Raw genomic sequence first — 27431 nt, forward strand, 5'->3', positions numbered from 1 at the left:
ATGTTCCCTCCTCCTGAGGGCACAGAGCAGTAGCTGACCCTCCTGCAGTTTAATCCCTTCACCGCCCCTGAAGGGGTAACTAGATAAGCAGGCTGACAACTGTGATTTTTTTAGTAGATGACGATGGGCTTTTAGGACAGCCAGCCCATCAGTGGGAACACTATGGGTTTAAATTTGCATCAGTTTTACACCTTGACTAGGAAATACCTATAGCAAAGCCATTTTCTACATCCTGGAAGAGAGAATTACAAGCTGGTACTGGCTAGTTTAAGCTGTGCAGCCCCTGCAGCAGAACATTTGACGTTTAAGCTGACAGAGATCTTGTAATACATTACATAGCAATCGAGGCTTCCAAGTAACTGATGCATCCTAAAGAGCCTCCTCACAAGAGTCAATTCCAGCAAGGTCTTCTCCTCATAGCTGTATCATTTCTTACAGTATTATAGCCATTAAGCCACATTTTGTATCTATACTAAGTCTCAGTTTAAACTAGACAGTATAAAAATGCTACAAGTACTGCTGTGGAGTCCAAGTCATTCTTACTTGGAAGGAGAAAGAAAAATCCCTACTATAATAATGCACTGCTAATACTCATGTTTAGTCTATAATTAGATAAGCAGTCTCGGACTTCCCTTGGTCTCCATGGTTAATTCTGTGCTTGAAGAGAACATAAAACCCCAGCTAAATATGTAAACAAGATTGCATGTACAAAAGATTTACATTAAAACCACATAAAACTAACTTCATTATTAAGCTCATCAAAACCTGTATTAATATTCTGAGTGATCACATCTAGAATTTTGAACCATGTTTAAAACTGTACATCATTTTCTTGTAATATACATCTTTTTAAAAGATCAGTCTCTTGATTATTACAATAAGTTTAGTGTCTCTGGTGGGTCAATAAGCGATACTCCATGGTACCTAGAGAGGGGAAAAAAAATATGCAGGATGTCATCTTGCTTAAGTGCTCTCCACCGTGAAGATTAGCATACACACTGCAGCAAAGCACATTTCTCACAAGGCAGGAAACATTTTGGGCCTTGTCAGCTGCCATGCCAACCCAGATTTTTAGGAGCATGAGGTAACATCTCCTGGCTACCAACCGTAGGAATGTCAAGAAAATTCTTCCAGTTTCTACCTGACATTTCAGGTAGTGATAGCAGGCCTGGTGGTGGACACGAAATATTGCTGAACAAAACATTGTGCAAAAACCTGGGGAGTCTTGTCACCATTTCACTTACATGGTGGATTCGGTTGAGTCTGACCGAAGACTTGAGATGCATCCCATGCCCCCATCCCGTTAAGCAGTTACATGCTAGGACAACTTGGGCGTAATATACCGGCTTACTGTATGTCTCTACAGATACTCACTTTGTACTCTTGTACTTTTCCCTTATGGACTGTTGTGTGTGCTGTGCTGCTTTGAGGTAGGTCTTGTGTAGGTCCGTGAGGCAAGGCTTGATGTCTTCAAGGGTGTAGCCTGTTACTTTGCGCAGGGATTCAGGCTGAGGGAAAGAGGAAAGGAAGAGGAACATCTGAGTAGTGTCTCTGTTCACTTACGCTGACAACCACTGGTGGAGTTTTTAGCTTCCTGTTGAAATTCTGTTGTTCTATTAGGTTGACAAGAGTGTTGCTTTCTTAAGCACAAAGTAGTTCAATGCTCACTGCTCAGATTTTAGCAGTTCATGTAGGTTTATGGTAATCCTGAAAACTATAATATTCTAAACAAGTACTCCTTGTACTTTCTCACCACCCGCTTCCTTATCACAAGGAAGCTGCTTACAGCTTTGAGAAGGATCACCAGAACGGAGTGCATCAGCAGATGCCTCCTCTTTCCAAGAAAAGGTGCGACCATCCCCCATTTTTCAAATACCATAGGGAGCAGACCCTAACAAACAGCCTAGGAGTGCAGAGGGGCTGCGATTCCCGCAGCCCAGGCCCCAGCATTCAGAACCGAGTCCGAGTACACTCAACACACATAAAGGTGAGTGAAGGCTCAAGTTTTAGTGCTACATACCCAAGTTTGTCCAGTGATCGTATAGCCTGCTAGATTAAATGCTGCAGCAGCAATAACTGATGGCAAGTATTTCAGGTAAGGATCAGCATCAATTAGACTCAGCTCCCCAAGGTACTGCAAGGGAAACGAGAGAAAGGGAATCTTATTCCAAAAGGAAGTAGAAGAGCACTTAACAGTTGCACTAGAATCCTAATTTAAGCTTCCAATCCTGCCATCAGTTGGAGGAACAGCTTTTACTAGTTTCCACTTACTTTCTCTTTTAGCATGTTAGCCACTATCAGTGTTCCCAACACATGCTTTTTCAACACCACGGTTTATCTTTAGAGGTATATAAGATCTAGAGGGAGGAGTGTCATTGGGTTTGACCTTTGCAGAACAAGACAAAGGCCTCTATGAGCTCTGGTACCTGCCATGCGGTTAGGTTTTACTATAACCTTTAGCTGAAACATTATGTGTGCTTCACTTCAAAAATTAGCCTCTGGATTTAGAGCTCATTTGCTTGGTGAGGGGAAAACCAAAACAAAATTCCTTGTTAGTCATAGTGGGTGAGTAGGTGTGGCAGTTTTAAGATAAGAAAGCGGGAAACCTCTAGCAGTGAAACAAACCCCAAATTAAAGTTCATCAATCTCTGCCTGCCCCAAGTAAGCACGCATGCTTGCGTCAGGCCAAGTGCCAGCCTGTAATAGGAATGAATTATCTCAGAGGCTAAGCGGCAGCAGGAGCGTTGGTGCCCAGTGGGGTGGCACCACTTCTGGAGGAGTGTGTGTCGTACTGCATACACACTCCAGAACTCTCCCAGAGAGACTACACATTTAAACATAGGAGGAGGCAGGGAAGCCTGGGCTGAAGAATCCTTTGGTATTTCTTTTCTATTGGGACTAGGAAACAGAGCTTGTAAAGCACATTAATAGTAATAGAGCTCTCTAGTTACATGGGCCGAGCTAGTAATTCTTGCTTACCATTGATAGGCTCTCCACTTTAGCGTTTGTCTGCTGATGTAGGAAATACTGAGTGAGGAACTGGTTGATCGTTGGAGCTGCCAAGTCAAAGGACAAAACCTTCAAAATTAAGTGCTCCATCCTTAGGACCTGCTTCTTGGTGTAGGTGTCATCTGTGATGTAGACAAACTCTGCTACTTCAGGAGGGTAGATTTCTTCAAACTTTCTGCCAGGAGAAATAGTTGTGAGCAAATAATCAAGTACTAGAAAACCAAATAGCTAGCAACATTTAATGAGAGCCAGCATGTTAGTTTGAATTCTAACTTGTGAAGCAGCTGGGCACTGTTACTCAACAAGTTTGCTGTGCTTGGTTTGGTAACTCTTGAATCAGCAGAATTTGAAATTACAGAGCTACAATAGCCTGATACTTTAGCACTAAGTAATTTGGGACTCAGAGTTGCTGAAATTCCAGAACCACCCGCTAATTGGTGCAAGCAAACTTTCTTTTCACATGGTTTGTACATATTCCCTCAAATACTGTTTAGAAGCCTTCTGCTGCTGCAGCCAGAAATAATGAAACCTTACAATTAGAGCACTCTACAAAGATAGCCTAGAACCTTGCTTGCGGAGTTCCATACAAACTGCCAAGCTTTTAGGTGGATAACTCCTGATTTTTCTTCTAGTGTACAGCCCTCCCGAGTCAGTCTGGCTATAGCCAACAGAAATGGGTTAGCCACAAGATTTCCATGTGTGTGAGACCAGCAAGTGGAATTTTAAAATTAAGCAATTTCACTTACGATGCAAGAAGCATAGCTGCAGTACCCACAAGCTGAAGTTTTCCTCTCAAAACAGACATTGAAGAAAGAAACCTATCAATGTAATTTACAGCTAAGTGCAGGGTTTCATTCTGTAATTTGTATTCTTCTCCAACTTCCACCAGCCAATCCACAAGAATAGCCCGCATGTTGTTTGTGATATCAGGTTGCTTCTTCATGTAACCCATTTTTGGCTTGCATTTCACCTGTAGGTTTAGATGACAGATAAAATTGAGTTTGGACTAAATGCCAGTAGGGAAACAACTGTTTAAGCTCCATTTGCCATAGTTTAAACAGATCAGAAGTAAACAACAGTAAGCCTAGGATCAGTAAGTTATATTTCCGTAATCTTGCTTTCCAGCTTCTGTTCAGCGCATGGCACAATCAACTTTCTCACAAGAAACTAGTCTTGTATTCACAGCATTTTCTTTCTCTTTCTAGCAAGCTTTAATTTAGTCACTGTAGTAGTAGCTGATGTTTAGGTGCATTTCTCAGCCCCATAAGCTGCACGCAAATAAGAAAAGAGACAGCAGCTCACCTCCATTTCCCTAAGGTATGTATGGATATCATCGATGTAGTCTGGCACGTTATTGACGCTTGTTTTTTTCTCTTCTGCTTCTGAGGTTATTGAAATATCCATAATACTTGGAGAATCTAAGCAGAAGACAACAGCTATGTTAAAACGGGCACGATCAGGCCACAGAGAGCCTCCCTATTCTCTAGCATGTCGATGGGGGCTCTCCAGCACTGCTGGGTCTCGTGCCTCCTAGGCAAGCAGAAAGGACAGACTGCCACTCAACTAGGCAGGGGGTTGAGGAGGCTCTAGGGAAGCCATAACATTACTGCAACAGGGAAGCTTCCTGTTCCCCTTTCTTTTCCTCCCCCCAAGAATAAAGGGATAGAAAACTCTCTTGTCATTACGTAGTACTCAGTGCATCCTGTGTTACCTTGTTACATAGAGTCCTGTAAGCTTAACTATTGGGGCTTAAAACAGGGCTGGAGCAACAGAGCGTGTTGTAGACTCTGGAAGTGGACCACGATGAAACTGGCCCACAGATACTGACACACGTGTTACAGAAGGTGGATCTGACAGCTCCCATTTCTTATGTACCAGGAAGCGTGCAGAACACTTGTGCCAGTACTGGGTATTGCTGGGGAGAAGAGTCTGTTAAGTCTCAGGATCTGCCTGAGTAAAGTTTCCCTTTCTAACTCTACAGCGGTAGCAAAGAGTGAGGCTTTCGGGGCTGCTCTTGTCTGCAATCTGGTTTCTCTCGTGAGGTACCCTTAGTTAAGGTTAAAAAAGTGGGGATAGAAGTGTAGAGGCTCAAGTAATCGATAGCTCAGGTGGATTGAAAAGCTGTTGTAGCTTAACAGCAGCCTCAGTGAAACCAAATCGGTTTCAGCAACTGAAAAGGTGTCTTTGGGGTGAACTACACCTATCTACGCCCTGAACAGCTTCAGGACCTACAGTCCTCCTCCGCTTTGCTCTGGAAATCGCTCCCCAGGCAACACCTCGGCACAGCCCTTCTCACCTCCTGGGGAAAGGCCCCGCCGAGGGAGCCGGCGGGATGGCGCACCGAGAGCCCTCCTGAACCCCGGGCAGGGGCACTGGGCGGTTGCCGAAGCCCCGGGGGGCGGGGGGTGTCACGTACCGAAGCTCAGCTCCATGGCGTTGCCCAGGGGCGCCAAGGGCCGCCGCTCCCCCATAGCGCACACAGCCGCATGCAGCCCCAGCACCACCTCCTCCTTCTGGGTCGCCGGGCCGCCCCGCCGCCGCTGCTCCCCATCCGGCTCGTCCACATGGATGGTGAAGGCCTGCTGCCCGCAGACCGACCGCCCCGCCGCCGCGCCATGGCCCTCACCGCCGCTCCGCACCGCCTGTGGAGAGAGCGGCCCGTCAGCGCCGCCAGAGAGCCCGGCCCCGCCGCTGACAGCCGCCGCTGACAGCTCCCGAGGCCCCAAGATGGCGCCCCCCCCTCCCCGGGCCCGGCGCCCCCCCCCTTCACCTGCAGCGGGAGCCCGGGCCGCTGCTGAGCGCCCCGCAGCAGCCCCAGCGCCACGCGGGTGCCGGCGGCGGCGGGCGGCGGCGCTTTGCCCCCCGGGGGGACGTTCTCCTGGTTCTCCTGGCCCGCCAACATCGTCGCGGCTGCGGTGCCGCCGCCGCCGGAGGACGGACACGGCGGTGTGTGGGGGAAGACCGGGGGGGGGGGAAGAGAGGAGGCGCCGCCGGGCGGGGGATGGGCGCGACTCGTGCCGGCGGCCGCCCAGTCTCGCGCCGCGGCGCCGCTCTCGCCGTTCAAGTAGCCCGCGACTATTGAATCCGCCAATCAGAAGGCGCGGGGTCACGGCACATCACGCGGCCTACGGGTTGCAGCAGGGGCCAAAAGTGCGCGGGCGAAGCGCAGGGCGGAACCTGAAGCGAGGGGGTGGAGCCTAGCGGGCGGGAGGCCGCTGAGGGCGGGCCCTGGCCCTCTCGCGGACGGGATGTTCGCACGGAATGGGCGGCAGGAGTCCGGAGCGGAACGGCCCTGGCGGAGCGATATGGGCTGGCGGAGCTATAAACCTGGCGGAGCGATACGGCCCGATATCGCGATAGCAGCGATGGGGGCTTTCTCCGCTGGAAAACGCGTGTCTCTTTTTTTTTTTTTTTACGTCACTTGTGACCAAATCTCTGCATGGACGAGCTGGCTCAGCTCTTGTGATTTCAAATTAAAAGCGGGAGCGAAGTACAGCAGAGCTGTGAAATGAAGGAGGCCGAGACGGGAGGTGCAGGGAGGAAGTTTAATGCCACCCGCCCCCCAAGCACACCTCTTGCTGATGCCCAGCTTCCAAAGTAGCCGCCTTTAGTCTAAAACTTGGGGGCACGCTCCCCCTTCTGCGCCCACACCCACTGCAGCAAGGGGCCGGCCAATACCAGAGTTAGGTGTAGCTTAATATGCAACGTTTCTTCTAAACCTGGTTCAGCCTCCGACGACACGTTTCCTCATCCATGCTCAGGCCTGGAGAACAGACTAGCGCTCGTCCTCTTCAACAGCGCTGAAGACGCTTTTGCAAAAAGCGTGTTGGGTATTTACAGCTGATTCTAAGTTTTCTTTAGCTACGAGGAACATCGTGTACGTAGAAACTCTGCGCACACTTAACATACAGAAGGGTCCGTACGAACTGAAGTTAACTACGGTATTCGGTATGATAACAAATATGAATAAAACCTAAGAGCTGACAGTACAACAGAAGAGTAAAAGTGGGGTTTTTAAAGTGTTTTGGACTTGATATTGAACCACCTCCATTTAAAAAAAAAATTACTCCTTTTCCATGTCAAGCTGCAGCCTCAAAAAAAGCAATTAGTCCATCTTGATCGCAGCCATCCAGGATTTCCAGAAGAAGAGGAACTTTGGTTTTCACATTGGTGCCTTTAAATTTAAATTTATCTATGAAGAGATCCGTGATCATACCTGTGAAGGTAAAATCCCAAGACTTATTATTTGCCTTGTTTTCATTATGAGGTATCTCTACTTTTAACTTGTTATTATGTACTACCTATTTTAGAGGATTCTGGGTTTAGAGACAAGATTCTTGTTAAACTTCACTTTTTAAACAACTGTGTCCTTTTACACAAACCCCAAATGCTGTCAGAAGAGCCCAGATTCCAGCATCATTCCAAAGTGTGTATTTCTGCCTTAGAATTACCCACATCTGAAACACTAGAGGGAAACTACCACCGGATGGACAACGAGGACTCTGCTTAGGCTGAGCATACACAGGCTTATTGAAGCTGGTGTCTGGCAGAGATTCTCCGAGGTGAGGTACAGAGAACACCGGAGAAGGTTACAGAATTTCCTTCGCTAAGTAAGATCATCTCCTGCAAGTGTCCTCACCCTACGTGCTTTTTCTGATGTTTTGCAAACCTTACCCACTCAGAACTTAATCACTCATTTAACTTGTATGTATTTGTAAATGCCATCTTGAATTTGAATACGATCTTTAATCACATCCATAAAGACAAGGATCATCTGAATATAAGATTTGTCTATTAAACAAAAAGTCGAAAAGGCACTTGCAAATAATCCTGGTATTTTCCTTCTCAGCAATATGCTTGTGATGCCAAATCGATTTTGGAAGTTCTCAGGTGAACAACTCTTGAGAACCTTTACAGTTACTCCAAGTTTGTAGTAGCATACAAGCCATTTTCAGTATGTGCTACGTTTTATTGCCTCACCTTTAACTTAGTAATTTTATGATCAAAACCACTGTGTAAATATAGAGCCTTGGCTGTATGACCAAGCAGGCACACATACTTCCGTATCTAAGGTTGTCCTGAAGCTACCCAAGTGTATCCACTTACCCAATTATTTAAATGCTGCTAATGCTGACTTCATAACTACTTCAGTCATGTCCAGCGTGCTCTCTGGACATGAAGTTGCATTTAAATAAAAAACTGAATAGAGCAACAAACCATAAAGTCTCTCAAGATGTGCAGGTTGTCTCTTGTATTCCTCCAGCAGCTGATCTGCCTCTTCCAAAATGCTGCGGTATTTCGGCAGCAGGAAGTCTACATTTCCTTCATGAACTTGTAATTCCTTGAAGACATTTTAAATCATAACAATTAACAGCAGTTAAGTATCATAAGAGCATAAAAGTAAGAAGAAATTAAGCTTGGCCCTGACAGGAGGAAGTACTTCAGAGACAAGACAGTCCCCTTCTGAAAATAACTTTTGCTAGTTTAAAGTGCCTCATTTTCTGGTCTTCTAATGGAATGTCAGGTGTTACTTGTCACTTCATAGACTAGATTCTCAAAATCCTGCATATTACAGCCTCCAGCTCTTGAGTGCTGCCAGAACAGGATCACGCCACAGCCCAGCCCCTACAGAAATCAAGCCTAATGAAGGCTCAAAGCCTTCACCATGTCTTCATTTTTAGAGTAAGTAAATTCCTAGAAAATGTAGCACACGCTGAAGTCTGAAGGTAAAAGTAAACTCTGAAAGTATCACTCAATTCATGACAGCAAAAAGTTTTCAAGACCTCCTCTAATATGTCCCAGTCTACTGTCAGACTTTCATTTAAGATGGTTGACAGTGTAGATCTTTTTATCCCCCACAGAAAGACTGTTCTTTTCCAGACAAAAGGTAATTATGCTATGCATTGTGAGGTCTGCTGGGATAACAGCTTTCATCAATCACCAGATTATTTTACTGCCTATGAATAGGTTATTATCCAAAAAATGAGTGACAAAGTTCTCAAAAAAGATTTGCTGCCTAAAAAAAGCCTGAAACAGGCAAGATGTGCAAAATCATTATTATTGCACTAACATAACACGCATTAAGAATAAATTCTCTATTATTCTTTGCCTCTCCGATTTGCCAAATCAAGCCCAAGTAAAATACTTCTAGTGATAATAAAGATACACACTATTCTCATTGGTAGTCAGTTTTTCTACTAACTAAAAAGTTCTGGCAACTAGTATTTGATTCCCCCAAAGGGCAAGAGAACTGGTTGTCCATTTTCATCTTCCCTCACCCTGAAAAAAAAAAATTCCAAGAGAGATGATGGCAAGCTTTTGATGGTAAAATCCTGGTTGTTGGAAAAAGTCCAAGAACTGAGACAAGCTGCCTAGCTGGTACGTCCCCAAGACTAACTGTTGAGGAGGGTATGAAGCAAAAGATTAAAAACCAGGCAATTCAGAAATTATGACACAGTGGGATGAAATTCCAAAGCAAGGAAGTCACTCCTGGCCTGGATGATGCTCCCCAGATCTAAAAAACTTTTAAAGGTTAGTGGACAGAGACAAAGAAGGAACTGGAAAATAACAGCAGGTAAAAAGAGAATGTTAGATGATAAAGCTGGCTGCCTTCTACTGTCCGATTTAGCATCCTCAACATCAGTCAGTTATCCTCCATATTATTCACCAGCTATATAGTACAAATGGCAATTTCCCTTGAAGAAGTCTGTCTCCTACATAATTAAAATACACGTCCCAGGAAGAGAAACGGAACGGATACCAGTATGACACGCATCTGACTTGAGCTGTACAGCTTGGTATCTGACAACATAATCCCCCACAAAAAGCCTTCCACAGGAGTTCAGATACTTACTCTCAAAGCATCTATTAAGTGAACCTTCTTGGCCAAGAGCTGCTGATACTCTAATTTAGGGTGGATAAGCTTTAATGTATGCCTCACAGATTCTTCATTTATGTCTAGTAGGGAGTAAAAAAAAAAAACAACACGCAAATGAATACTAAATATGCCATTTATAAGAACATAAAATGAAGTGAAGGACAACAAAATAGAGAAGAAAGTTTTACCATAGGATATGTTAAGATTAATCTTCCTTTTAGTAGCCTCTTTGGAAAGCACATCTTTTAGGATGGATATTGTAGAAATGTTGTCAGACTTAAAAGATCCCTCACCTTTTCTGTAACGGAAGAAAAATTTTAAATTAAACTTAAACACACACACATACATTAGGTCTGTCCCTACATTAAAACAGAAGGCCTGTAAAAATGATTTTCCATATATGAGATGGCTGCATAGACAATCTATGCTATTCTCTCCTTCTCTATTCCCAGTGTAATCTTGTCAGAGAACAGTTTGTTCCAATAAGTAAGACAAAGCAGCATACACAAATCTCAGGTATACACAAAGCTGTTACCTTTACTGTACGGCACTAAGGTCATGCAAGTAAGATCTCTGACTGTATTCATTCCTCCTAAGTTTCATCATTGCAATACCTTGAAGCCAAACAGCAAGCTTCAATACCAGAAGGGATAAAAAACACTCTCCCCTTCCCCAACCAAAAAACACCACCCAACAACTTTCTACATTATGAGTAGACAACACTATGGTAGGCTGGGAGCAGGCTGGAATCTGTATAATTACAACAATTCATTTTTCCTGCTTTACAGTCCCATTTTCAGGTGGTTTACATAATTGCTGAAGGAAGATACAACTAATTAATCTGAGAACAAAGTATTAAACACAGAAATAATATTTGCCTAATATAAGTTGCAGAAAAAGGTTTTCAGCTTAATGCTTATTCATATTTTTGTTTGCATGAAGTATTAAATGGCTTTTAAGTGATTTCTGCTCCTCAAAAAAAAAAGTTAGAAAACAATAGGCATTACAAAATAATTTCACTATATTAGCTAGCTAGGTTCTTTGAATTCTAAAAGCAAGTCATGATGCTAAAAATGTATCAAGGCTTTCCTCCCTGGCCATTTTGGTTTTTGGAACAACTTCAAGAAAATCCCTACTCAAGTTACAGATTGCATCATTACTGGATAATGCTCACCCCTGGTAACGTCTGACAATGGTTTTTGCAAAACATATCCTCTTTAATGGCAGTTTTGATGGGGCTGGAACTGGTGACCAGTGGTATGTGCATGAAATGGTACTCACAGACTGGTCAAGAATGAAAAAGACAAAAGGCCCACCGTAGTCACATTGTGCTTTAATAACTGTGTTTTACCTGTAAGTACTTTCAAGCTGAGTACCCAGGAAGGTGTTCTGAAAATAGAAGGTGATACTCTCTCCAGCGGGAGTCTTTTCAGGCACTTCAGGCAAGCAAAACACAACCCAGGAATGAATTTCAGCAAAACTGAACTGGCCTTTGAGCGTCAGTGTATTCATGGGTCTATGACATTAAGAAATTAAATAAAAAAAAAAAAAGTTAATAGTTATCAAGGAGGGGCACCGTCAATGCACTGGTTATCCACATGAAAAAAGTTTAGTTCCACGTGGTGGTTTCCTTTTAATCAACACCCTATAAAAAGTCAGAGATCTTGCTAAGTAGTCACGTATTGCAGATTGCAGCTACCTTTCTGTACTTGAAGACAAAAAGCTATGCGTACATTCAAGTTTTATCTCGTAGTAGGCATGCCAGAACTGGATAAGAAACTAGTTGGAAGGTTTTGACATCTCCCATTTCAAGTCGTTAAACCTGAAACTTATGACAAAAGGTACATAACTGACAACACAGCAAATATAACTAACAGCCTCCCATGCTGTAAACCACAGACATAGCATTTCTATCAAGAACGAGGCAGAATGGAGCTCATTTGCGCATTAGGTAAAAAGCATTTGGTATCATTCCTTCCATAAGTTTTGTTCTGAAGCAAGCAATACCTTGGTGGCAATACAAGATGTTAATTGAGGGTGGGGAAAAATCAAGTAGACATTGCATAAAATAGTAGGTTCCTAACAGAGAGAAAAGGGGCAAAAGAAGTCTTGGCTCAATTGTGGAGCTACATTAGCTATGGGAAAGAATTACACTAAAAGCGTGGAGGGGAGAACGGGTCTGAAACCGAAAAGACTGCGGTTACTAACAGGAGAGTTTCCTTTCTACCACACCCTCAGCAATACTAACACATGGGGCTGCACTATAACCCAGGTCAGTAAAATGAAAAATAACCTGAAAAGAAAGATAAGGAATGGCAAGGAAAGCAGGAACCCATTAAATCCACATTTTCTCTCAGAAAACCTGTAAAATGCTACAGGCTCAAAATTGTAGGCTAAGGGCTAGAAATGACATACTTAGGTTTATAGAGCAACCATTGTTTCAGCTGTATTGTGTCAGTTTTTCAAGAGAAAAAGGCATTCGTTTTTCTTTGCAAATACCTGTCATGGTCAATAGAATGAGTCCTCTGATGAAGCGAAAGTGGTTTAATCTGATATTGATAAACTTGGCAGGTTTTTGGTTGAATTCTTGGAGTTACATACGCTTGAAGTGTCCCATACTGGCCTTCAATCGATCGAACCTGCAGAAATAAAAGCAAAACCCACAAAAAAGAACAAAAGGGAAAATATGAATTTACCACTATTTGGAAAATTGGTGGGTGTTCAAAATATGTTAAAGACAGACTGTAGTACTTCAAGAGTATTTAAAGTACTATATTTGCTTGACAGTGCCACTGAATAGAGGAGATCAAGAATGTTTTAAAACTAGATTAAGTAGTGTCCAGTGAAGTGCTGCTATATTAGAGGAATGAAATATTAAGAAAATAAAACCTGCTAACTTACTTTCTGATTAGTTAAAATAAAAAGTCTGTAACTTGCTTCTAATTCTTCAGTGGCCACATTACTCTCTTTTTTTTAAATTAAGGAAAAATACATTCTGTAGCAGTTGGCAGCAAAGAATAAATCAAAGAATTTAAGAGAGTAAACTGAATTCCAAAATATGCATTCATGTCTTCATAACAAAGTTCTTCCTGAGCTATTTTTGGAAATGCAAGAGGCCAGATTTAAGTTCAAGTCTCAGAATACTCAACAAGCAGGATGTACAAACACATTCAAGACACAGGATGCCCTCTCCACACCTCTGAGGGCACACCAATGCATCAGTCACTTCTTTGATGAGACCAGTTAGACTGCGCTAAGAAGTCTGCCACTCACACAGAACTGACAAGAAACAGGAGAGTCCCAGCTACAGCGCCAACACAGCTGCGAAAGTAGGCAGAAGAGCTACTGAAACAGCTTTATACAAACAAAAGAGCAGATTGGAGATGAAGTACAGGTTTGCTTTATAACCCTGATTATGTCCCCTATTTTATAGGGTCCCAGAACTCCAAAAGAGTAAAGTAAAGTATCTTAGAGTAAAGATTTACTTTACGCTTAAGAGTAAAGTATCTTAATAAAGAGTTCCCTTTGGAAATAAAATCACAACGACTTAAAAGTTGTATCGTCTGCATGTGCACAGAAATACAAAAAGAGAATAAAATTCACACGGCAGGTGTAAATCACTGCAGATCCTCAGTGTATTCCAGCAAGGTGGCACTAGAACCTGTGCAGACCGAATCCATCACATCAGAATCCAAATGCAAGAGTGATAGTACAGTGTTTTGACGACACACTGCACTAAGACGACACACTGCACTAAGACAACACACAACAGCAAGTTTATAAATGTTTTTAGTGGGAGATTAAAAAAAACCCAAACCCTCTTTCTGTGTATCATGAATGCATTTGATTCATTTTTCTCATGTTACTTACTCTTCACCTAGTATTTTCAACAGTAAAAGTGTCCAGGGTCGTATCCCTAAATTGAAGTAAGAGCACTGAGACATAGGGAGATAAAGTGACCTGCTCAGAATCAATAATCACACTAATAGCGTTTCTTCAGAAGGGGACCTGGGAAGTAAGTCTTAGTTCTGCATGCTAGGTCCATTATTTCAACCTCACCAAGAAACAGACAACCACGCCCAACTTTCCCACATTTGATGCATCTTACGCAGGCTTAAATTTCTAACATTAACCTTTTGACTGAGAGTTTTACATTAACAAACACATATCACATTAGGAGGCTGCAGTATTAGGTGACTACATAAAGAGAAAAACTAGAGTTTGTGTGCATCTTGAGGATCTTCCTAATCATTATTTCCTTCATGATTTCCCCCTGTGGCAGCCACAAAACGTGTGGATTTGGTGGATTGTTAAAAATAAACCCCAAAACATCCACATGCCTTTAGTACAGCAGGCACGGAATGACGGGATTTGCTTCCTTTCCAAAATACAAATCCCGTCAATATTCCCTGGTTACTTTCCAGCGTAACTTCATTCAAACACTTTGAGGAAAAACAGTGCCAGAGCTTTCCTTTCCCATGCTTCTCTCCACTTAAAGTTCCACACACTGGCTCCAGAATCAAGTATTTTCACAATTTGTGATCTCCCCACTGCTTTCATCTTAGGGACACTCAAGAGGGACCCCGGACTCTCCTCTGAAACAGCACATTTTTAGAAGCCTTTAGAAACCCTACAGACAAACATAAAGGAACACAAGCCCCAGATTAGAACGAAACAACCAGCAGCAGAAACTGGACCGATCACTTTCCCAGGCTCAGCAGTCAGTCCAGGTAGAGATCTCTCCATTCCTAAGCAGATATCTACATAACCATTAATTTATCATGGAAAATACACTGGAGCATTTTACCTTAAGTTCAAGTCTGGTAGTATTTGCCTGGCATCGGTAAGTCGCAAGAAGAAAGTTGCTATTTGGCTGTAAACAGAAAAAAAACCCACAGAAAAATAAGACAAAACAGGTCTATGGATTCACAAAAGTTCTACTCATCTGTTTTAACTGTAAACATGTACAGTAAAGTTTTTGCTAGCTATATATAGCTATTTTACAACAGTTAAATACAAAAAAAGTAATCTTTGGTTCCCTTGACTGTTCCAATTGATTTTAATGGTAGTAGAATTTAGAAGATTTCTCTCTATATAAGGAGAAATCAACAGAAGCGTACTACACTCTTTAATACAACCACAAAATTATATAGAGATCTATTTTTCATCTCTGGCAGCCTGTCCCCACTCATCTGCAACATTAGTCCAACATCCAAAAACTGAAGTAAGATCAGTAAGAAAACACACACACAAAAAAAGCTAAGTTAATCGTCATGAATGACAAGAAACTTAAAATAAAAAGTTGATTTCTGAAAGCTCCAGGGTAGAGCAATGATGTACAAATTTACTTCTTAAAACTAAAATACTTAAGAGGACAGTCACAGGGAAAAAGACTTCACAGAAGATTTTCATAATGCTAAGGTAGTTTCTGGATTTTCCTCCTGGCCCTAAGCACCATTAGTGATTCTGTAAGTATTTCAGTTCATAATTATTACATAAAAAACGCACTTAAACAAACGTCTCCCCATACAGCAGAATTTTCACGTTCTAAAGTGATTCTTACGACACACAGTAAGAAAGAAATACCATGTTCTTCACCTAAATTACTTTGAAGTAAACATATCTGATACTGGCAAATCCAGAGAAGACAGCAATGCTGAATGTGTCTTTCACATTTCTCATCAGGCTGGGAAAAAAAGCACGAGAGCAGTTGCTCCTGGATCCTTTTGCACATATTTAGCTTTGCCTTATGTCAGGACCTGCCACTCACTCCTAATTCTGCAGTATCTCTGATGAAGCTGAGCTCTCCAAAATTACCAAATGAGTAATTTAACTCAATACATTTAATATTACAAGTATCTAAGTCCAAATTCTATTTTTAATATACACTATTAAAAGCTTTCATCATGTGCTCTCTGTAAACATAATTTCTTTTCTTTCATTTACCTCAGAATCACAGCTGCTAAAACTAACAACAGCAGAATTTTTATCCACATCCAGCAAGTCTATTGGGACATCACTCTGCAGAACATGAGGAAAGAAAAATAAAGAGCTTAAGTTCCTGAGCAGCTTCTAATACATTTATTCTCTAACTGTCATCAATTATTTTAATAAAGGAGAGGCAATGATTGCTTCAGCCAAGAGGTAAAAGCCTAACAAACACACACGTTACTACTTAATCCCAGAGTAACATGATGATCTTATTCTTTTACGGAGTCCTGAACTCGTGTGGCTGGCTAACAACAACTTCAGTAACGAGATGCGTAACTGTCTTTCAGACATGAAAGCATATTCACGTCTTTCAGACATGAAAGCATATTCACATCTTTCAGACATGAAAGCATATTCACATCTTTCAGACATGAAAGCATACTTCCTTCATATGCATGACACATATTAATGATTGAAGTGTTTCCCTACTTCAATAGGGGATTACAATATTCATTCAAGAAACCAAGAGCCATATTACCTAATTATTAATGATCCTTTTACTTACAGTAGCACCTCTGACACAGACTGCTTCTTATCAGATGTGTTTTCACTGGAATTAAAATTAAATCTAATACCGTTTTAAAAATTAGATTAAAGGTATTCGAATGATTAATTACTTAATTTGGTACTGCTTTATAACTTCACAGAAGTGTCAGGAAACATTGATAAATATGCAACATACTTCCTAAAAATATTTTAAAAACAAGTTTTATTGTCTTCTCACAGCAGAGAAATACGAGATACTGCTTTGTATTTCTTTAAAGAAAAAGCTGTAAGTCATAAAGTAATTAAGGTTGCTCTACATGCCAGGAGGATTTATCTCCAATTGCACACAAATCAGATGCCGTTCCATACTGAAAGTGCACAGGTGGCACACTATTCTAAAATTAGTTTGCCACTACTGAGGGTACTTAACTGGTGAGTGAGAAACTGCACCTCATTTAAGATTTAGTGAGTTAATTGCTGTTTAAGTGAGGAGAGACATGCAAAAGCAAACACAAAAGTTACATAAAAACCTACCAGTACAGCAGGCATTTCGGTCTATTTTGGTAGCGTAATGTTGCTGTGTTCAATAAGGGTTTAAGTTGTCTTTGTTCCCTAACGAGCATTTACAACAGTTACTTCAATATTGCAAGGCTATACACTTCAATTCCCTCTCGTAACAATTCAGACGCTTAAAAACCCATATACTTAAGATACTGTAACTCGAATTGTCTCTGAATGTTTTATTTACACATCAAAGAAAGCCAACAAGAACAAAACCACACATACCTGCACCAGCACATTATCTATCGCTGTCTGCACCTCCAAGATGAGGCTGTAGCTAGCATCATCCTTATTTAATGTAAACTTGTCATTCACACTAAACGCAGGTACTGATGAAACAGCAGTACTGGATTGAGAAGACTGCTGGTATTTTTCACGTTCCTGAAGTACTTTCATCTGTAAGTGTTCCAATTCATTCCTAGAAAAGGGAAACCACACATAATGTCTTTTAAAAAAACCAACAACAACGAGAAAGGCTACCCTAGAAAATAAGTAGATGAAGCTTGCAGGACAATCATGTTTATCCAAAATTTTCCAACCAGAAGTGACTGATGACTCCCCTTCCACATACATAACAAAGATAAAATATAAATTACATCACATAAAAATGTAGATTCTACTGTACTTTGCCAAAAGAGATTTTGATGAGTCAGAGGAAAGGACAATTTTTTTCCTTTAAGACTACAACACATTTTGAATCATATGCTAGTGACTGCTTTACTCCCATCATTTAGAAGCTATAAGTAGCATGGAGGAGGGGAATCTTATCTTGCTGATACTGAAGAAGGCGGCATTAAGACATCATCATGGGAAGGCAAGATAGAAAGAGACTGCAAAATGAGGCTGCTATTTATTTGTACTTTGAAAAGGTTTGATTCTACTTCTAGATACATTAATGATACAGAAAATCCAGTGAGATAGGAAGGAAAGATAGCAGTTCAGCTTTTAACATTCCAATTCTTCCATTTCTTTCTAGTGCAATTACCTTAAGGATGAAATCTTGCTCTGCATTTCTTGGCTTAATTTTACTTCTTCACCTGATCCACCTTCTCTATGGACAGGTTCTGTAGTCAGTCCTGTCAGCCAGCCTAAACCAATATATGAAGTTTTTTATTCCATAGAAGCTATAAAGAAAAGCCTACACTCAGCTTTTGTATGTATGGAGCAACGTTTGTCCCAGATACGGGGTAGAGAGAATTGAGGCTTTAATTTAATCCTTTCTTTGGTGGATTAATCTACACACTGAGCATGATTTTTTTATAGGTTTCATTCTTAACTTACAGATTGGAAAACATTACTTATTCTTTTTCATTAAGTACTTTGAGCAATAAATCCCTCTGTGGCAGTTTTTAACTGAGTGCTGAATTTTTTTCCCCACCTCCGTTTCTCTGACAAAACCTTGAATAATTGGCAGTACTAGTTGGAAAAAAAAAACCCAACAAAAAAAGCTGTGCAATGTGTTTACAGCAAACTCTATGTTGCACAGTGAATGCTGCCAGTTGAAGTGAAAAAAAAAAAATCATCTTTCTGTTTACTTAATCACATTTACTTATAAAAGCAAATACTAGTTGATTATATCCTGACAACTCAGGTATGATATGAAGACTTGAATGGGTGTTTATAGCTCTAGTTACATCATCCAATGCATGCAAACAGTAAGACAGCATTATTATAAAATGCACCACAAAAGCTGACACGTCCACAATCTTTCACGTTCCTTTGCTATCTACTTCAAGTACCAAGAAAGACCAATAATGGAGCACGAACTTTAAAAATATCCAAAGTAGTCCTACGCTGCCAGGCTTCAAATGTAACCTTTGCTGCTCTAAACACGTAATTTTCCTGATCTGCCAAACTCAGTCTACTGCACATCCTACCAGTTTACCTTTGAAAACCCACGGGTGAACATGGGCTTTCACTTTTTCTGTTCTTCTATTATTCATGGATCTTTGTAACATTCTCACAGACACTAAAAGAAGCCACAAAGGACTTTGGTATGATAGGCTGCAACAATACTGTGGCCAAAACAATTCATAAGAGATGAGGTATAAGAGTCTTTTAATCATCCAAAGACTATTTAAAAGAGGTACTTGAACATTATTACTTCTCAATAACTGACTGAGAATTGTATCTTGCCAATACATGATTTTGAATATGAGAGGTTTCAATGGGCTAATTTTTTAACACTGAAGATAATCAAAGAGAGAGAATTAGCAATATTTTCGCTTCCAGCAGTTAACACATGCAGCATGTTTATCATGGCCTCTGTCACAGTCAGGCCAGCAGCTCAAATCCTACAGAGGGGCTGTTGAGACACAAGGAAGCTTTATTTTCTACTAAAAGCAGAATCAACCCCATTAAAAGCTCTATAAAGCTGAAAACGAAGGAAATTACATAAAAGACGGGAAAACAAACAAAAAGATATGCATGTCTATCAGTATTTTTAATATAAAAAAAAATCTATAAATAATTCCTTCAGACATAACATATTATTTCATCACAGTTCAGCAGCAGTCTACACCGGAGAATAATCAGCCACTGTGTAACACGGCAGAACACATTATGAATATCTTAAAATTCAAAAACATTGCTTCAGTGTAGGAAAGAGTTTTTGAAGTGCAAATATAAAAATCAGAAGAGATCTCTTCAACACGACATTATCCTGGTTCCAGTCAGAACAAAAATTTTAAGAGATATTAGTTGCACTAACAACATAGCCTGCTACTTTTTATCACATCGTCACATGCAACATTTCTTGAGTAAATTTTATGAAGCTTACCTGAATATGTGGACGCTAAAATTTCATCATACCCATCTTTTCCTACACAGCCACCCTGGACTGATGCAATGCTCTCTGATAAAGCCTTCAAATAAATACATTCAAGCAGAGGGAAGTATCACTGCACTGATTTTAGAAGGTTTTTTTGGGAGGGGGTGTTAAGGGTTGCGCTTCTCCTTCTACCTGCATCACAAAATACCTACAGAGACACGCAATACCTAGACCTACAAAAGTGTAAGCCAGCTAATGACTATCACAGCTAAATAGGGGTGTTTTAAAAAATGCATTCCGATTCTACTCTGCATAACAAAGACATTAAAAAGGAGTTTAAAGCAAAACACTGGTGGACAATATTTCTCCAGCAGGAATTAGCAATCTGCCTGAAGGCTAAAATAGTCACTATAGATCCAATCTACTATTTTAAACAGTTCATAAACAAAGTCATTATGCTCAGTAAAGTCCTGACAGATTACATTTATTATTTTACATGTAAAACACAAACTATACACAACATAGGCTTGTTTTTACCCTGAGAGATAAGCTCTGTATTAGGTTTCACCCAGGAGATACTTTAGTAGTCGACAGAGACAGAGGTTTAACTCACCCTGTACACTATTTTTATTTTTGCTCAAATCAGGACTATTTCACTTTCTGGTTCTTAAACATTGGAATATTGCTTTGAAGTTCATATTGCCAACATTACAGAGCTCAAATTAAAAACAACCCCCACATTTTAGTGGTAATCATCTTGCATATACTTTTAAGTTTTGCAAGACGGCTTTGGGGTTTTTTTAAATTCATTTTTTTCTTGCAAAGAAGAGTATGATAAATGTGGGGCTTACATGATCATATCGAAGGACAGGCTCATCTGCATTCTCAAAGTTATAGATTTCTAGCACTCCATCATCTCGTCCAACGAGTAATTCTTTAACTCCATCTCCCAGAATGTCAAAACTATCAATACATAAGATACCTAATAAAAAACAAAAATGTTTTCTTCATCTTTATTCGTTTATGACACAATGATACATAGGCCACATTCAGTTACATAGAAAATGATTCTTGGTTGGCTTTTAAGGTTTTATTAATGCTATTTATGGACGACTCCACTACAGGACTGAAGTCATCTCATCTGTGCCTGAGGTTCAAGACTGTACAGTGGCTTTTACAGCAACCAATTCCCAATGAAACCCACTAGAGTTCCCTTGGTGAAAAAGCACTGAACAGAGACCCCTTCTGATGTTCAAATAGCTGATATTTGAGGGGTTTAACCCTCCCTCGTCAAACATTTCCCCAGATGAACTATTTGTCTGTCTACACTACTGTAACTTTGCCAATTGAAGAAGCAAGCATTCTCTGTTTCCTGTAACTGACCTAAAGCTATTGGTAAATGGACTACTAGGAATTCTGGCTAAGGTGACAGAAAGAAGGTTTCGACTTGTGCCAGACCTGGACTAGGTACTGCTACTTGACACATTAGGGGACAAACCCACTACTAGCGCATGTGGAACCAGCCTATGACAATTAATCATGTTTCAAGTTATGGAAAGAGAATTGGGGTCTAGAAGAAGGAAAAGGCAGAGAGAGAGTTTGTACAAGAATTAATATGAAAAGCAGGATGGAATTTAACTTTCATGACTCCTTCATATTTTATATGAGGAGTAAGAACATACTAGGAAGCATTTTAAGAAAATAATGTAGTGATAGCTTTCATGAGATAATTAAATTAAAAAAAAAATATATATATTCTATTCCTGGTCTCCTTTACAAAGGAGTATGGGCTAATAGATGCTGCAGAAGCAGCATACGAAGGTTAAAACAGGGAAAGTGTTGTACTATGCTCTGATGAGTTAAGTCTCATTGTGGAGCTTTAATGAAAGCCTTATTCCATCTTCAGACAAAAAGCCTTATGATGGCTTTTTCGGGGAAAAAAAAAAAAAACAAGAAGTAAAAAAAAAAGTCGTCTTGCAGGGGAGATGCTAATCTTTCCTCTGAAGAGACTTTAAGACCACTGAACATGTGAAAAATCTGGCAGGTGTATTTGCACTTAGAAATAGTCACCAAAATGCTAAAAACTTCAAGTAATCACATATAAATGAACACTGTTTTACAAACATCGCTTTAAAAAATACTGTAAAAACAAAAGTATACTGAAGTACTAGAAATAATATAAACAGAAAACCCAACGCAAGACAAACTTATTAGAATTATTTGTAAGAAAATCAGAAGAATGAAAGACAGCTTGCTCATATTAATATCGCATACTGACATAATTACAGTATGCCTCCAAAGTATCTATACTTAGTAATAAAGCCTCAGATATGCAGCAAAACTAAAGGGTGATAATTGAGACACATACCTCCTCTCTTTTTTTCATTTCCAATTTCCCACTTGGGTATAGGCTTGGAACCAGTAATCTGGGTAAGACCCAGTTTACCATCAGAAGTTCCATACACAATTTCTTCTCCAGAATCACCTAAACACATACACAAATTTAGAATCCATAAAATCAAGTATACAAACTTAAAAGATTTGAAAGTATTGTGCAGTTACACTCTAGAGCCCCAGGGAAAAAGAAAATACTAACATTAGTGTTGTGTAACAGAACTTTATGTATGAACGCCCCCCTGCACTGGAGTTCTGCCTAAAAACCATTCATAATCCATACTTGAAATTTCAGCAAAGACAGGCTATGGAATTGCCTTTACAGAAGAGAAACAGAAAGATTCTTTCAGAACACACATCCAGTAGTGAATGTTGTGCCAAGACTTGAAGCAAGTAGGAACTACTTTTCCAAACCAGTTCTGAATGTCATTGTCACACAATCTAACTGAAACTAAATTAAGCACCAGATTAACATACCAAAGGGATTTCTTTTAGGTTAGAACAGATTAGCATGAATGATGATCAAGCTATTTTAAGCTTATTTTAAGCTTCCACACTCTTAGCTTCTGTGAGCTCTACTCAGTATTCTCTAGCGATTCTAGTTATGGAAATCCATGTGTAAGAGAAATCCAAACCCAGAACTTTGACAAGGCCCCCAAAAGTCCAGTTTGTATTTACACAATGAGACCAACTTACTTCTCACTGCTCTTGCAAGAGGCTTTCAATTAAATGTGAATATCATTTAGAATTGCCTATAACAGTCATATATGTGTGTGTGTTATTTATTTGTATGTAAGAAATGACTTCACATAGTCATTTTTCTGCCTCATCTTTAACACTAGCTTAAAAATCAAGGCAAAAGGTAATTAACAAATACAAGCAATAAAATCTTAAAAATGTAGTGAAATAACATTATTTAGCTATGTGTATATTCAAAATCTTGTTACCCCCATTTCCATTGTTCAGAGCAAGAACAGTAGGTGGTCCAGGAACTTCTACTTCATACAGTAAATCAGATCCCTGAAGACAAAGAAAACTACCTTGAATGAGTTTTGTTAAAAAAAAACAACCACAAAACAAAACAACCAAACAAAAACACACCAACCAAAACAAAAAAGAAAAAACACCAATCACAAAACAAAAAACCATAAGGACAAAATTATTATGGATAATAATAATGGATATGCTTCACTTGCACAAACTCCCACTACCAAATGGGAGAACGATTTCTAAGCCAAAACAGGGTAAAGTCTATATAACTAAAACATAGAACTCTCGAAATGTGTTATTATTAAAAATAATCTGCGGCTTTGTCTGGCAAATAAATTTGTTAAACCACTCAGTATCACTCACACTTGTCGCAACAGTAATTTGTGAGAGAAAAAATTTCCAAACTGATAAAGACTTACACATTCAATTCCCTTATGTGAGCACTTTTAGTTAGAAGAGACCAATTTGTTATCTACTTCCACCTAGGAATTCCAAAGACTATTTATAGAGGTTTTATTAACCCTTATTTTGCAAGTCTATAATGATGATTTTCCTTAAAAAAAAAAAAAAAAAAAGGTACCATCATGGTAGATCGCAACACTGCCAAGTAAGATATAATACGCTTATCCTTATGACATCTAAGCCACGCTGATATGCCAACTCCCTTAAGAATCAGTCCAATTCTATGGCATGAATATGTACAACATAAACAAGCAAGTATTCTAACCTGTAAAACTCTGAGGACTCTATCCTGACATGCAAGTACCGGTGTAATGCAATTCACTTTATCTACAGGAAGGCAGAGAACATCATTGATTTTATCTCCTGATAGGTAGTAGTGCTGGTCTTTGCAGTCGCAATAATGATTATAGATATAGCTTGCACAGAGAAAGAGATCTGCTCCTGAAATATGCCTGAGAAAAAGAAAACACTTCTTGTAGCATTTTCGCAGTGTAGCTGTAGCGACAGCCTTTTAGCCCTACTATAAGCGTGCACTACCGCTTGCAGATTCAAGGCATTAGTGGGCCTTGCAAGTTGTTCCAGCTATTAAGAAACCAAGTTTCTTACAAATGCTAAAACTCTATGATTTCTATAGCTCTCAAATTTCCCATTTTGTCTCCACATAAAGTCTTAAGAATATCTTTCTAGAAATATCATTAATATATTTGGATGATATTAATTCGTCTCAAGCGGGTTTATACATGGCAGCATCTTGAATCACAATTAAAAAAAAAAAAGTTCCTGTTGTGCTATAGGAAAGGTATATGGACATGATGCACTATGGCAATAACCCCAGCTCTGCTCACCTGCATTTGCACTGATGTGAGAGCCTCCAGACCCCTCACAAGCCCCCCCACGCCTTCTAAACTTCACTATGATTTTCTAAGTTACTTCCTACACGTCATGGCACAAGCTAAAGCTGGACTGGCACTTAGTGTTACTTATAAGCACACAATACAGTTAAAAATTATTTCATAAAAATCATAAGACTAACAATCTGCTATGGCTATGAAAAAAAAGCAAAACGTCATACATACATAGCTTTGATGCTTTCGGTGAGGTTAGTTTCAAAGGAAAGAAACTGCTTCCCTCTTTTTGTGAAACCTCTAACTTCTGATCCTGTAGCCACAAAAATTTTCTCTTGTGGTGTATTAAGAGCTCCTCCCAACTCCAATCTTGCAATTTTTTGGCCTGGCAGTGTCTTGAACACTGGCTGTAAATAGAAGAGCAATTTTCATCATCACAATATCGTATTTATGGTAATCTTTTAACATAAAGGATAATAAACTTGCTTTATAATTTCTGGCAAAACTAAGGATACTGTGGATTATATGCAAGTCAAAAATAACTGCATATTTCTCTTCAGAATCACAAAGCAATCAAGCATTTTCTAAGCAAATAAATACAAAAAGCTGTAAAATGTAATTAATTAAGACTTTATTATTTCAGTGTTATTAATCAATAGGAAAGTTTCAGCACTGCTAGTAGCTCTAAAACAAAGAAAAATAAACAAAAAAAAACCTTGAAGAACAACACACACACTCCCTCCTTCCCTTCCTCCTACATGTTGCATTCTTATTCCAGAAAACTACACAGATTTCTTTGTATTGCTATAGAATCATTATGAGCTGGTTGTGAACTTCCTCGAAGAGGAAAAAAAAAATAAAAAGCCTTTGTTTTTTTTTTTAAGCTGGGCATAAGTCTAGGCTCATAAAAAGCAATCAGCTTGTCAAAATCCCCTAAGGTGACTGACTTAGTGAATCACTGCAGGTTTTTGACCAGTCACAGTAACTCAGTATGTTTACAGGCTTAAGCCCAACTGAACTGCAGAGCAAAATGTGTTAAAACTGACCTTCTTTGTGCTGATATACACTCGTGTCTGACTCCAACTGTGGAGAACGTGCTTGTCCAGGCACGAAATCAGCATGCCCTCATCACAGGTAGGTATCAGTCCACAGCTCTACCCAGACAACTTCCACAGGTATCTGATTTCCCATGTCAATAAAAACAGACTTCCAAAGCTCATAAGGAAGAATATTTTTAAAATAAAATTTTAAATGAACATTTACACTTACCACAGCTTCCCCTTTCTTTATGCCAAAACACGTAATGATCCCATCCTGATCTCCAACAACCACCTTCAAAAGTATAATATGTCATTATTTTTATTACATGCATATTTTTTCAAATAATGCTTTTCCTGTATTAATCATATTTTCCTGTATTTAAGGACTTCAAATCCTACAGTACTTAATCTACATAGCTATACAGCAGTACGCTTTAGAAAGCTAAACTGCTATGGACAGGAGACTAAAGCCTAAGAAAAGTAGTTTTAAGTGACAGCATTTACAACACTTTTTCTGCTTCTACGTGTAAACGCCAGCAACCATCAGATGGAACACTCCAGAAAGATATATTTGGGGATAGCTGTATTTTCATACTGACAATTTATTACTTATTAAAGCAAAAATGCACTGTTATTTCTATTGAGTTTTCCTAACTAAGTTTCCTTAGTTGGACTTTTATTAAGGAAAATTAAAAAATAAGTATTTCATCTACATTAAGTGTTAGCGAAACAGGAACAGAGAAATATCCAAGAACTTTCACTGTTTCAGCAATGCCTGAAGTTTTGGAAGTTCCTTCCTGGTTCTGAAAATTTTCCAAATACGCATTCAGCCTTTTTTTTTCTCCCCCAAAAGTTTTCTAAACCGTTCCAAAAAGTTGGTTCCAAAGTTTTTCCTTATGACGTACTATCTGAAGAAAGAGTTTAGATTAGTGCTAGTCATCATGGTACGCTCCCCAGCCAGCAAACCCGCCAGCGGGAGGCAACAGGACCAGTCCCGCGCTGCCGACGGCCGCTACCTTCTGCGTCGCCTTTCGCCCCGAGGCGGGCAGAAGCCTCATGGTCTTCTGGGCCGTCACTCCCACCTGTCGGAAGACAACCTTCTTAACGGGCCGGTGGCGGGAGCTGCTCGGGCCGGCGGCAGGCCCGAGGCGCGGCGCTGAGGGGCCACCGGCGTGCCCGGGGAGCGGCCTCCCAGCCCTGCTGAGGCGGCGCCGCAGCCGCGTACCCGCCCGCCCTGGGGGCCGAAGTGGGAGGCGCTTCCCGACCCGGCGCCGCCGCCGGGAGCACCGGAACCCTTCTTCGGGCTTCTCACCGGCACCCGCCGCTCTCGACCTGGGGTCACCGGACGGCTCCCCCTCACCCTCCGACCGTCCCCGCTCCCCCAGGCCGCTTGCCGCCGGTGTGGCCTGCCTCCCCGGGGAAACGGCACGGCGGTGCCGCCCGCAACCCGGGCCCACCTGCAGGTAGTCCACGCGTGCCAGACACAGCTCCATGACGCCGGCAGCGAGCGGAACCGTCCCGCCGCCGCTCGCCCCAGCGCCGCCACAGCTCCCGTTACCGCGGCAACCTCTGCCGGCAGGCGACAGCGCCAGGGGCCGGCTTCCCATTGGCTAGACCTGACGGCGAGAGGGCGGGGCCGCAGCGAGGAGCGCGCCGCGATTGGACAGGGTGTGAGGGAGTGGGCGGGGCCGCCGTGCGGCGGGGAGCGCCCCGAGGAGGAGCGGCGGCCCGGGCCTCAATCGCCCTAGCCAGGGAGGTCGGAGGCGGCCCGGCGGGGGACGGCTCTGCCCGTAAGAGGCAGCGGGCCCAGGCCTGGTGGTGGCTGGCGGGTCTACCCGGGTCCCGGGGGGTAAGCCGGACTTCGGTGCCGAAACTACCGGGACGATATGGGTTATCAGTAAAGTAGGAATTTTTTATTTAACAAGGAAGCATCGGAGGCATTGTTGAGAACGGTGTAACAAAATACCGGCCCTGCACGGAGTCTGAATTCTTAAAAAAATCGTTTC

The 27431-nt window shown here is 41.0% G+C and overlaps 2 protein-coding genes across 2 annotated transcripts; both read right to left on the reverse strand.

The window, feature by feature from the left end:
- Positions 1-872: 872 nt before the first annotated feature.
- CCNA2 (cyclin A2) lies at positions 873-6658 on the reverse strand (the record flags this gene model as incomplete). Its single annotated transcript, XM_081999192.1, is given in 8 exon segments — positions 873-924; positions 1375-1508; positions 2021-2134; positions 2980-3184; positions 3756-3979; positions 4312-4427; positions 5426-5722; positions 5725-6658. Coding segments are annotated over 8 exon segments (1329 nt in total). The 5' UTR covers positions 5912-6658.
- Positions 6659-7088: 430 nt separating this feature from the next.
- BBS7 (Bardet-Biedl syndrome 7) lies at positions 7089-26918 on the reverse strand (the record flags this gene model as incomplete). The annotated part of the gene is made up of 19 exons (XM_081998751.1): positions 7089-7225; positions 8227-8350; positions 9863-9966; positions 10075-10184; positions 11238-11402; positions 12386-12525; positions 14694-14759; positions 15833-15907; positions 17150-17342; positions 17910-18012; positions 19704-19788; positions 20546-20676; positions 22063-22179; positions 23036-23108; positions 23806-23992; positions 24617-24792; positions 25655-25717; positions 26442-26507; positions 26883-26918. The coding sequence occupies 19 exons, from the start codon at positions 26916-26918 to the stop codon at positions 7089-7091; spliced, it is 2151 nt and encodes a 716-aa protein (XP_081854877.1).
- Between the last annotated feature and the right edge of the window lie 513 nt (positions 26919-27431).

The sequence above is a fragment of the Phaethon aethereus genome (genome assembly GCF_964289735.1).
Source record: "Phaethon aethereus genome assembly, chromosome: 4".
NCBI lineage: Eukaryota > Metazoa > Chordata > Aves > Phaethontiformes > Phaethontidae > Phaethon > Phaethon aethereus.